This window comes from Pyrus communis, chromosome 6 (assembly GCF_963583255.1).
Source record: "Pyrus communis chromosome 6, drPyrComm1.1, whole genome shotgun sequence".
NCBI lineage: Eukaryota > Viridiplantae > Streptophyta > Magnoliopsida > Rosales > Rosaceae > Pyrus > Pyrus communis.
In genome coordinates, this window is record NC_084808.1 from 1,866,197 (window position 1) to 1,879,942 (window position 13,746).

Here is a 13,746-nt window from a genome sequence, read left to right on the forward strand (position 1 = left end):
ACATTCCAACAACTCAAACTTGAATTGTATGAACGTTTAGGCACTCTTCTCTTCCAATCCTTATACGTACAAAACAAAGAGAATTAAATTATAACTTTGAAATCAAAGAAACACCTAAACATTCCAACAACTCAAACTTGAATTGTATGAACGTTTAGGCACTCTTTTCTTCCTCGTTGTTGTAGCACAAGGTCTAAGGTGAGCTTTGGGGATTATGTGAAGTGTTTTGGAGGGATGGGAAGTGGTTGGAGATGGAAGAAAAGATGCAGGAAATTGAAGTGGGACTCACGGCAAAGAAGGAATGGAAGTGTTTGTGGTGTGTTGTGTATGAAATGAGATGTGATTTTTAATGGGGAGTGAATGAATGCAAGGGTATTTATAGGAGTAGTGGAGGGAACATATGGCTATGTCATTTGTAGGTGAAGTAAGTGTGTGAGGTTGGTGAAGTAAGTGGAGGTTGTAGGTGAAGTAGGTGGATGTTGTAGGTGAAGTAGGTGGATGTTGTAGGTGAAGTACATGTGTTTAAATGGTTGAAATGTGTAGATGATTATGAGTGATAAGTGATAAGTGTATGATATGTTAAGTGATAAGTGAATGATTATGATAAGTGATAAATGAATGTATGATATGATAAGTGATGAATGATATGTGGTGAATGATAAGTGGTAGTGTTTAAGTATTTAAAATAGGGAACAAAGCCCTTCCTTGCATGGCAAGGAAGGGAGACACAAGGAAACACACGACAATGTCCTAAGGTTGCTAGGAATGTTGTTTTTGTGTTCTAAAATGCGTAGGAGTTTTCAATGATGCTCAAACATGAGGTCTTTTTAGGATTTAACTTTCCTACTTCAAGTCTTCAATTTCGTCCATCCTTTTGGCTCCAAGCATATGATATCCATTCCAATCTCTAATTTGCTCCAAAAGGCTCCAAAAGACATCCTTTTGCATACTTTGCCCTTAGAACCTGAAAACACACAAAAGAAGCATAAAGAACTAAAATAACTAAAGAAACATAACGTAAATGTACGAGAACAAGCCATTTAAGTCGCATAAATATGCTCCTATCAACATGTTGGAGATATGTCAACAATCTGTAATAAATTTATATATGCTAATAAATAATAAATGCGAACAACTAATTAACAGTGTATGAACAATGAAATAATATTAAACATAAATATTGAAGATCGAGGGTTGCGTACCGCAATATCCATGAAAAAGAAATTCCGTCCCTACTCAGTGCTTGTAATTCTACGGACGTCTGCTTCACCAGGATTCAACGATCAAGTCATAATTCCAGCACCGGAAAACTTGACTTCTGGCGAATTTCCGTGTGGTTCTCTCAGAAAGGATATTTGTGATTGTATAAGAAGAATATTGATTTTCTGTATATGAAATGTCATGCATATGAATGTATATATATAGTATGTGTATGCCTGTTTGCAACCGGTATAAGAATGGGATGTGTCTGTTGGGAGACATCTTCTCCAGAGGGGTGCTTTGCTCTCTGCGTTCTTTCATCACTCTTCAAACACTTCATCTAAAATGATGAGTCTGTTGATAAAAAATAATAAAAATTAATTAATTAAAAATAATTAATTAAATCCGAAAATAATTAATTAAATAATTTAATTATTAGAGTCCGAGCCCAAGAGCCCCAAGGTCCATCTTTTGATCAATTAATTAGCACACTCCAAAGCCCAATCCCAAGGGTGAGCCCAATTTTATTCTCCAAAGTCTATCACTTCAATCATTTTTTATAAGGAACAAAGCCTTATAAAGTGAGAAAACTTTTTGGTAGTAACCAATGTGAAACAATGAAATTTCTATTTAAAATTTCGAACAATTCATTCCAACTGTGTGCAAGTACTTACCTTTTTCCACCTTGTGCCTTTCGAAACTGAGAGAAATTATGTTTGCTTTCCTTATGATTTTTTTTGTTTTCTTTCCGCAATGGAGGTTTAGAGCTTCTATGCAACTCTGTAAAAATTCATAATGTCAACGTTGAAATGCAAAACGGAGCAGAAAAGGTGAACTTCAGCTTTTGTTAAGGCTAAGAAGAATAAGTATAACCTGAAGGGGATTTGTAACCTGAAGGGGATTTGTCATTTCAGCGCTTTTATTTGTTCCTATTAGTCAATAGAACTTTTACGGGAATATTTCTTGTATTACTTGTTCTGAAATATATATATGTACAATCTAAGTTCCACAAGGAAACAAAAGCTTTAATACAAACCTACTTAAAAAAGGACTCCTATTATTTACATTCCTATTTTTCCTAATATTGACTCATGATCAACACTCCCCCTCAAGTTGGTGCATAGATATCACACATGCCCAACTTGACAAGTGAGTCATCAAACTCTCGACTACATATAGCATGAGTTAGAACATCTGCAAGTTGCTCCTCTGAACTCACAAACGGGATCGATACAATCTTCCTTTCAAGTTTCTCTTTAATAAAATGTCGATCAACTTCCACATGTTTTGTTCTATCATGCTGTACCGGATTATCAGCTATATCTCTCGCTGACTTATTATCACAGTATAGTCTCATGGTCTCCTTTGGCTTGAACCCAAGCCCCTCAAGAAGTTTTCGAAGCCAGAGAAGCTCACAAATGCCGTGAGCCATCCCTCGAAACTCAGCCTTGATAGGAGCATATTTAGGCGACTTACTTTGCTTGTTCTCGTGCATTTACGTTGTGTTTCTTTAGTTATTTTAGTCCTTTATGCTTCTTTTGTGTGTTTTCAGGATAATAAGACGTGTTTGACGAAAGGATGCATTGTGGAGTGTTTTGGAGCACTATTGGGCTAAGGATGGATAGCTTATACTTGGAGCCCAAGTGTTGGATGAAATTGAAGGCCTTGTATGCACTTGAAGACACAAAACAATGGCCCTAACCCAATCACATAACACCTTGCCATGGGCTTAACACAAACACCATTCCTTGCCATGCAAGGATGAGCAATTTGGGTCCATTTCATGTACTTAAACTCTAGCCCAATCCACAATCACTTCAAAGCCATGCAAAACCTTTCAACACCCTTTAATCATCCCCCTTTAAGTTATGATTTTATTTCCTAACCCTACATGCATTATTTATTAGCATCTTCACATGCATTCACACACACTTTACACATTCAAACACTAGCCAAAACCGTGAGCTCCCATTCCCTTATGCCATTTTCAGATTTCCACCCACTAACCTAGTCATCAACACATGCATTCCCTTCACATTCACCCACATGTCCCTTTAATCATTCAACCATAAAACCACATGCACTCCCATTTCTCTTCCCATTCACCCTTTGCCGTGCATAACCTTGACATTTCTAATCTAATCCACAACTTTTCCTAGCTGTTTGCATGTGCATTCCCCATTCAAACTTCCAGCTTTCATTCTACATTATTGCAGCTGCATCCTCTCACCCTTTAATCATTAAGCACATGCAAAACTTCATCATTCATCACACATTCCTTGGCATACAAAACAGCACCATTTAAACCCCAAAACAACTCTTTGCCGTGCCTTTCCATCATTTCCAGCATCCACACACATTGCTGCAGCTTTCCAACTTTCATTCTTCATCATTGCATCCATTCCACATGCATTCTTCATCATTGCACCACAATTCAATTAATCCCACACTCCATGCCGTGGCCTATTCTCATTTCAGCACACTCCACATGCAATTCCAGCTTTTCTCCTTCTCTTTGCAGCCACAAGTCACATGCATTCACTCATAATCATTCACCAAACATGCAGCCACATTTCCACCCACCTCCTAGCTGTTATGTTCCCTCCATTACTCCTATAAATACCCTTGCATTCATTCATTCATATCATCTCATTTCATACACAACACATTACAAACACATTCTCCCTTCCCTAGCCGTGAGCTTCCCATCTCTCCCCTTATAATCCAAACACCATTTTTCCATTCCCCTTCCACTTCTACACCACTCCTCATCCATTTCCATAATCCCCCAAACCTCACCTTAGACCTTGTGCTACAACAACGAGGAAGATAAGAGGGCCTAAACGTTCATACAATTCAAGTTTGAGTTGTTGGAATGTTTAGGTGTTTCTTTGATTTCAAAGTTTAAATTCAATTCTCTTTGTTTTGTACGTATGAGGAATGGAAGAGAAGAGTGCCTAAACGTTCATACAATTCAAGTTTGAGTTGTTGGAATGTTTAGGTGTTTCTTTGATTTCAAAGTTATGAGGAACTAATCCCCCTTTAGCTAGGGGGTGATTCGAAACTATGTTTATATTTGCAATATGAATTGATTAACTTTCGTTGGAATTTCATAAGTTGTTGATTCAATTTGTTTAACCGTTTGATTGATAACTTATTTATGTATGTTTATTAAGAATGCGCGCTTAATTTTCATGCATGAATATGACGCTAGAATATAAGTGAGTTTCACCTAATCGTTATGAACTTATATTCACAAGTAGTGGAGGTTGCTTATAAACAATCGCGTTAAATGAATTCTTGGCACGAGTTTCATGCTCATCATAGTAACGAATGCCTTGTCAACACTTATAGTTTTCATGATGCTTAATGATCTTTGATTGTATCTTTATTGTGCTGTTCACGTAAAGGACTTTTGGAGAATGTTGTGAATTGCGTTGCGCTAACCCATCCAATTCATTAACTTAAGGAAAACTTGACGGTTAATTTAAGCGGACCTAATTAACCCGGAGTGTTGAGTTTTATAATTTATCGAAAGACCAACTGAGAATCAATCTTGTATGCAAGTGTAACATGTATGGAGATGAACCCCTTAGCTAGCATTCATCCATAAATTTCATATTTACATTCTGTCTAGTTTATTAACTTGTTTCGTTATTTCAATTTTCGTAAAAACCTCAATCCCCCTTTTGCTTTAATGGTCATTTTAGTTAGAATTCAATTTAGTTTGTGTTTTTAAAGCATTTTGAGTTTTTGGTTTGTCTTAGTGTTTTAAACTTTAATTTTGCATTCTTTGAGTCTAGTTTAGTGTTTTAAACTTTATTTTACGTTTTTGAGTCAGTTTCCAAGAGATTTGCAATCCCTCCTAATCCCCGGTCCAGAACGATCCCTACTTATACTTATACTACAATTGTCAAAAAGAGGGTTTAATTTGTGCGCATATAATTCTCGCATCAAGCCTCAGCTGAGGATCTTGATACTACCTTCTGTTTTTTACTTCTCCATGTGACTAAATTGCCTCCTACAAAAGTAAAATATCCCGAAGTAGACCGTCTGTCACCTACACTTCCTGCCCAATCAGCATCCGTGAACCCCTCAATCCTCAAATGTCCATGCTTCCGATAGAGAACTCCTTTTCCAGGTGCAGACTTTAAATAAGCTAAGATACGCATAACAGCAGCCATATGATCTTCACTCGGTGAATGCATAAATTGACTTACTACACTTACTGCATAGGCAATATTTGGTCGTGTATGAGCCAAATAAATTAGTCTCCCTACAAGTCTTTGATATCTCCCCTTATCAACCGATTTCTGATTCGGATCCAAACATAGATGATGTTTTTCAACAATAGGAGTATCAACTGGCTTACATCCCAGCATACCAGTTTCTTTTAACAAATCCAACACATACTTACATTGTGACAAGAAAATACCTTTCGAAGATCGAGCAACTTCGACTCCAAGAAAATACTTCAAATCCCCTAGGTTCTTCATTTCAAACTCAGCCGTAAGATTTCTCTACAGCCTTGAAATCTCATCACAATCATCCCCAGTAATAATCATGTCATCTACATAGATGATTAAGGCCGTCACTTTTCCCTATCTCCGTTTGACAAACAATGTATGATCAGAATGACTTTGGTGATACCCAATCTTTTTCATAACTTGAGTAAACCTATCAAACCATGCACGAGGCGATTGCTTAAGCCCATAAAGAGACTTACGCAACCGACATACTCCGGTACTTCTACCAGCACTGTACCCAGGAGGAAAATCCATATATACTTCTTCCTCCAAGTTCCCATGAAGAAAGGCATTTTTCACATCAAACTGTTTTAATGGCCAGTTCATATTAGCAGCTAAAGATATCAGAACTCGTACCGTATTCATCTTGGCAACCGGAGAGAACGTTTCTTGATAATCTACACCATATGTTTGGGTGTATCCTTTAGCTACCAACCTTGCTTTGTACCTGTCGATTGATCCATTGGCTTTGTATTTGACAGTGAACACCCAGCGACAGCCAACTGTTTTTTTTCCCTCTGGTAAAGACGTCACCTCCCAGGTATTATTCTTCTGTAGCACCAACATTTCTTCATCCATTGCGTTTGCCCATTTTTGATCCTTTAGAGCCTCCTCCACACGGATTGGTACTCGAGTAGCCTCCATATTGTCCACCAAAGTCTTGCGCTCTGGTGCAAGACCATTGCATGAGACATAGTTGGCTATTGGATACTTCACTTTGCCTTCCGGAGAAAACCTGTTAGGTGGCACACCCCTATTTTGTCTCGGTGGCAGTTTATATGTATTTACATCATTACTTGTATTAGTTACATAATCATCCACAATACTTACCTCAGGTATATCCAGAGAAGAGTCATTGGGCAGCACTGTGGAGCTAGAGAGAGAGAGGGGTACATTAGTAGGCTCGTCAACAACCTGTCCTGACTGCATGCTGCTCTCGGCAACAGTCTGCAGACGAGATTTATTACTCTCGGGATCACTCTCATCTGGAACCGGTCCTGACTGCATGCTGCTCTCATCAACAATTGCAGATTTATCATTCTCGGCATGTATAATCACTGCACCATTATGCACGGCATCAACCCCAGGGATTCCTTCCAAGTTCAACCATTTCAGATCATCACTAGAGCTCTCCCCCTGGTGATCTGAAGATGAAGATACGGGAACATAAAAATACTCTGATTCAGAGAAGGTCACATCCATGGTAACATACATATGACGAGTCGCAGGGTGATAACATTTATATCCTTTTTGGTGAGAGGAGAAACCAACAAACACACAGCGAAGTGCACACGGATCCAACTTAGTGTGATGAATTTTCTGAATATGCACATACGCCACACACCCAAAGACCCGGGGTTGGAGATTATAAGAAGACACCACAGGAACATGTTGAGTGAGGACTTGAAACGGAGTTTGAAAATTAACCACTCGAGAGGGCTTACGATTAATCACGTAGACGGCATAAGTAACAGCTTCAGGCCAAAAAACCTTAGGAACAGAAGCACCCAGAAGTAGTGCCCGTGCCGTTTCTAAGATATGGCGATTTTTCCGTTCAGCCACCCCATTTTGCTGTGGAGTATGGGGGCAGGTTGTTTCATGGAGAATGCCTTGATCACCAAGAAACTCTGACAACTCACGATTAATATATTCACCACCATTATCAGAACGAAGAACTTTAATCACAGAGAAGTATTGGGTCCGAAGCATTTGAGAAAAATTCCGAAATACCATACCAACATCACTCTTATTTTTTAACACATATAGCCACGTCATACGAGTGCAATCATCAACAAACGTAACAAACCACTTAATCCCAGAAGAAGTAACAACCGGAGATGGTCCCCAAACATCAGAGTGCACAAGTTCAAACGGTAAAGCTCTTTTATTCATACTAGGCGGAAAAGAAGCACGATGGCTTTTAGCAAGAATACATACTTCACAATGTAAGTCTGATTCAGTTATTCCACTAAATAAACTAGGTAACATATGCCTTAAATACCCAAAAGATGCATGGCCTAACCGACGATGCAACAACCACACTGCTTGTAAATTACTAGACCGGGACGCGCGAACTGCATTTGCTCTTCCATAAACGACGTCGTCCACGTAGTACAACCCCTCTCTCTTAGTGCCACGCCCAATTATCTCCTTGGTCTGAATATCCTGGAGTAGACAAAAAAGCGGATACATTAGAACAACACAATCCAATTGTTCAGTAACCTGTGGTATGGATAATAGGTGATGGGATAAAGACGGAACAAGCAAGCAATGATGTAAGGGAAGTGACGGGGTGAGATGCACAGTGCCGGCACCACACACGGGTGCCAGAGTACCATTGGCAGTTGATATATTTTTCCTGTGAGATATAGTCATGTATTGAAACATATTTTTATCATATGTCATATGATCCGTTGCCCCAGAGTCCAGAATCCAACCTGTATGGTGCTGTTTCTCGGAGGCTAAGAGAACATGTCCCATGGTACCTGTGTCGGACGACGAGGCACCCTGAGTACCAAGCAACAAATTCTGACTAGAGTGACTAGAACTAGGTACGGCTTCCTGGACTGTGGTTGTAGCCGCAGCAAGGGAGGCACGGCCTCCACTGGAGCCGGCTGCTCCACGCTCCTTGGCACGCAATTTCTTCTTGAACTCTGGAAACCAATCAGGCACCCCATGCTTAGTAAAACATGTATCCTCAGTATGACGGGTTTGTCCACAGAAAGTACACTTCAAATCATCTTTATTTTCTCGGTTGAAAGGTCGAGAATTTAAAGATTGATTAGAAAAATTACTAGCACGATGAGTACCAGCTGGCCGAGAGATCATTGCCATGGACGGCAATCCTCCTTGATTGTTACTCCCACCCATCATGGTAGCATGTCGTTGAGCTTCGCGTCGAACAACAGAAAACACCTCCTCAACAGAAGGTAAGGGCTGAGTACGTAAAATATCACTACGTACTTTATCAAACACATCATCCAAACCCGCCAAAAAAGCATACACACGATCAACCTGAATTTCTTCTCGAAGTGTCTTGAAATCCACAGCACATACCATCTTGATCGGTCTCCGTTGATCTAACTCCTGCCAAACGGACTTGAGATCAGCATAATACACACCCACTGGCCGACCCTCTTGACGGAGTCTGAACGATTTAACCTTCAATTCATAAATCTGAGAAATATCTGAACCATCATAATAAGTTCGAGCCACCTCTTCCCAAACTTCTTTAGCAGTATGTAGGTGAATAAAAAATCCCATGATAGCAGGTTCCATAGAATTGATCAACCACCCTTTTACTATTGCATTCCCTGTCTCCCACGCCTCATACTCAGCACTAGCCTCAGCAGGCTCCTTGGTACTACCAGTCACAAAGCCCTTCCTACCGCATCCAGCAATGTGCATCTCCAAAACCTTGGACCAAAGAGGATAATTTGATCCATTTAATTTCACGGTATTTGGTACAGCAGACGCATCACTCTGAATAACGACAGGATTCACTACTTGATTATTGGTTGAATTACTGCCCCCTAACTTCAACATGCCACTGCCTCCTTCTGATGCCATTCGACTTTACCCAAAAAAAAACAAAGCACAACAATACACAAACAAACAACAACAACTTCCGCCGGAGTCGAACCCATGACCTATTGGATTCGAAAAAGGCTCAAACCCAACAACGCACAGCAATACACAAACAAACAACAACAACTTCCGCCGGAGTCGAACCCGTGACCTATTAGATTCGAAAAAGGCTCAAACCCAACAACGCACAGCAACAGCAATACACACAGCAATACGCACACTGCACTACCAGCAATACTCACAGCAACAACTTCCACCGGAGTCGAACCCGTGACCTATTGGATTCGAAAAAGGCTCAAACCCAACAACGCACAGCAATATGCACAGCAACAACAATACACACAGCAATACGCACACTGCACTACCTCATTCTGATGTTACTGTCCCCTGATGATTTACCACACTGCTACACCCACAGCAGTACCACACACACACGGCAGCACTGTGCAAACACAGCACCACCCACACTGCTGCACACGCAGCCAAAAATACACACACACGGCAACACTGTTTTTCTGCAGAAGATTTGCAGAAAAGAAACAGTCAACGCACAGCGGAAAAGAAAACTAGGGTTTTGGCTCTTGATACCAAATAGAACTTTTACGGGAATATTTCTTGTATTACTTGTTCTGAAATATATATATGTACAATCTAAGTTCCACAAGGAAACAAAAGCTTTAATACAAACCTACTTAAAAAAGGACTCCTATTATTTACATTCCTATTTTTCCTAATATTGACTCATGATCAACATAGTCAACACGATTTTCGTCTTCTTCTTCTCAGCTAACCATGAAGGATTTGCTCTCCTGGATCCGTACCCATTTGATCAAGGAGAGGCCTGAAATGTTTATGAAAGGGGATACTGTGTAAGATAAAATCTGCATCAGACATAATTTTAAACTGAACATGTTCCTCAGTCGCTTAGATAATTTTATAATAAATATGCTGTTAATGGTTTTGATAGGAAAACAAATAATTTGAAACATGGGTATAATACTGTTGCTATAACATGAAGCTTGGGTTGTCTTGCAGGAGACCCGGTGTTAATAGAAGCATATTTATGCAACTTTGTTGGCTTGTTTCTTTGCATTTAGTAAGTTAGTTTCTATTTATTATAGTGATTTAAGCTATTTTCGTGTGTTTGTAGGTTTAAAAAAACAAAGTTGGCAAGAAAGTGCAATTTGGAGCTATTTAGAGCAGTTTTGGGCTTGGAATGGATAACTTGCATATGGAGCAAGGTGGATGGACGAATTTGAAGTCAAGTAAGGCTAGGAACATGCTACAAATCTGGAGAAACAAGTTCAAGACAAAGAAGATAAGGAGAGAGCAAGAAACATGGAACATTATCCAAACAACCTTATCTTATCCAAATCTTATCCAACCTTATCTTATCTTATCCTATCCTAATCTTTTGCTACCTTAATTCCTGCTACAAGGGGGACATCCAAATGACATTAGAACACCTAAATATCAGGTTTCTAGAAGCCCTATCCTTCTCCTACATTGGTGCCACACCTATCCCTTCTAGAAGACATGTTTCATGCCGCAATGACCATTCCTTGTCCTCCCTGGAATCTGAATGAACGTGTCCTTGTTCTTTGGTGATTTGGAGTCATAATTCCCCTCATTTTCTGCCCTTGCTGTGTCTTCCCTTCTCCCTATAAATACATGATGTCGTAGCACTCATTCCACCACCCATCATTCACCACAATTCACAACACACATCCATCATGCACACAAATCCCCATTGTGCCGCAGCAAGGAAGGAAGGAGGAGTCACTTGGAGCCGTGCTTGCCATTCAAGATGTTGGATTGTTGGAGCGTTTCTAGGTGTATTCTATTCTTTGTTTTCAATGTTTAAATTTAATTATCTTTGTTTTGCGAACATGAGGAACTAATTTCTTTTTAGCATGAGGTGAATTCAAAGCCATGAACATATATGTGATATGAATTGATTTCCTCCAGTTATTGTTTCGTAAAACATGAATGCGATTTACTTATCTGTTTGATTGATAACTTATTCTTGTATGTTGATTAAGGGTGCACACTTAGTTTGCATGCATGAATTTGATGCTAGAATATAAGGAAACTTCACCTAATCGTTATGAACTTATATTTATAAGTAGTGGAGGTTGATAGTCACAATGTGTTAAGTAAATCCATGGTAGGAGTATCATGCAGTTCATAGTTACGAATGTCATGTCAATGTTTATGATTTTCACAAAGCTTAATGATCTTTGATTGTATCTCTATTATGTTGTTCATGTAGGAAACTTGATAAGAATAATTTGGTTGCCGATGCGTATTCCATCCAATTCAATGAATTTAGGAAAATCTAAAAGTTAATTTGTGCATTTCACCATTAATTTAGGGCATTGTCATTCATGGTTTAAAGAAAAAATAACTGGAAATCAATTTATATGCATATGTGTCATGTGTGGAGAAGGACCCTCTAGCTAGCCATGCACCCATTTAAACACCCAATTTCGTCCAAAGTTGTTTAGAGTCTTTAATTTACTTGTCTTTACTTTAAATTCGTCAAAAACCCAATCCCCTTTACTTTGTTGTGTCAAATTAGTTAGAATATGTCCAAACTTGTGTTTTTAAGTGTTTTGAGTCAAGTTAAAAGTAATTTTCGTCCAAACCACCCTTTAGTGTCTAGTTTGAGTCAATTTAACTTAGTTAGTGTGTTTTGAGTCTATTTAGCTTGTTTTGAGTTGTTAGAGTCTAGTTTTCTGTTTTTGAGTTAGTTTAGTGTTTTAGAGTTTAAATTGTGTAGATTAGCATCCCTTCTAATCCTTGACCTAGAATGATCCCTACTTACATATACTACAATTATAAGGTTTAACTTGTGTGCTATTATATATCACATCAGGTGTTCTAGCCCTTGTGAACGATTGCGATTGGGAGCTGAGCGGGCAACTTGATACAACGCTAGAGGAGAAGGATGTGGTTGTTTTCATTTCAACCTTGCACGGTGGATAGTACGCGGATCATTGTAAGTACGCTGATCATTGTAATAACTTTAGGATATGAACCAATTGTTTGTATCGGGATTGTAAGATGTTGACGCGATTTGATATACGTATGTGAACATGACTACTTCCCCATGTAGTGGTTGGCTATTATATGAGATTTATGTACATATATCTAGGAGTAGTTAGATATTGATGCAAATAAAACCTGTAAATTGCCTGTGATTGTTATTTGGATATAGGATAATGGCAAATGGGTTGGATTGTTATTTCGATATAGGATGATGGGGCGATATTCATTTCACTTTTTAGAGCGATGAGTGCATAATGAGATTTATGAAATGTTAATAACAGTTCTCTTTATAAATTGTTCAAGATGTCACATTATCAGCAAGACTCAATATAGTCAAAAATCGTCGCTACATTGAAGTTGTCATGCATCAATTTCGCATTGGAGAAAGGTTCAAGTCATACCAACACGTTCAGATAAGACCTGTAGAATAATATACGTAGAAATTGTTTGAATTTTGGGTATAAAACGGGAACATATGGGCCTAATGACCTTAATCAATTGACTTAGTTCACTTATTTTAATTTGGTATTGTTTAGGCCTCAATATGAATATTCCAGTTCCAACGGAAAAAAAAAAAAAAAAAAAAACTTTTGGTGTACTATGAGAATAAATAATTACTAGCCTCTCCGCACGCGCTCACGCGCATGTGAGAGGCATTTTTGCATCACGGACGCTACGCGTCCTAAGGATTTGTTAATTTAGATATTATTTTAATTTTGAATTGATTATTGAAAATAAATAGAATCTCATTGCCAAAGATGTCTCGAGTTAGTTATTTTTCATTGTAATTGTTAAGATATATTTTTAATGCATTGCGAATGCGAGAGACATTTCTTTATCAGCCCCTAAAAATGTGTTGCTTTATATATATATTTTTTTTCCTTATTTCTTAAGTGCTTATTTATATTTTGTGCATGTGAGGGCCATTTCGCAGTTTTTGATTTTGAATTTGTGAGAGGCCAACATCCATCTTTCCTCCTATTTTTTTAATATATACCTTCAACGTGCATTTTTTTTTACCTTCTGTTAAGAAGTAGTAAGCACAACCATGTATGTAACATCCCACATCATCTAGTGGAGTGATCCTTATATGTATATTCTCATCCCTACCTAGTACGAGGCCTTTTGGGAGCTCACTGGCTTCGGGTTCCGTAGGAACTCTGAAGTTAAGCGAGAAGGGGGCTAGAGTAATCCCATGATGGGTGACCCACTAAGAAGTTGCTCGTGAGTTCCCAAAAACAAAACCGTGAGGGAATGGTAAGCCCAAAGCGGACAATATCGTGCTACGGTGGTGGAGCGAGCCTGGGAAGTGATCCGCCCCGGGCGGGGATGTGACAAATTGGTATCAGAGTTTAACCCTGGTTGCGTGTGTGCCGACGAG

The 13,746-nt window shown here is 38.9% G+C and overlaps 1 protein-coding gene across 1 annotated transcript; it reads left to right on the forward strand.

Moving 5' to 3' along the window:
- The first annotated feature begins 1,212 nt into the window (after window positions 1–1,212).
- Window positions 1,213–12,302, forward strand: LOC137737317 (ubiquitin-related modifier 1 homolog 2-like). The gene is made up of 5 exons (XM_068476759.1): window positions 1,213–1,363; window positions 1,960–2,030; window positions 10,101–10,183; window positions 10,350–10,357; window positions 12,193–12,302. Exons 1-5 carry the CDS (start codon window positions 1,213–1,215, stop codon window positions 12,300–12,302), a joined length of 423 nt encoding a protein of 140 aa, XP_068332860.1.
- The last annotated feature ends 1,444 nt before the right edge of the window (window positions 12,303–13,746 follow it).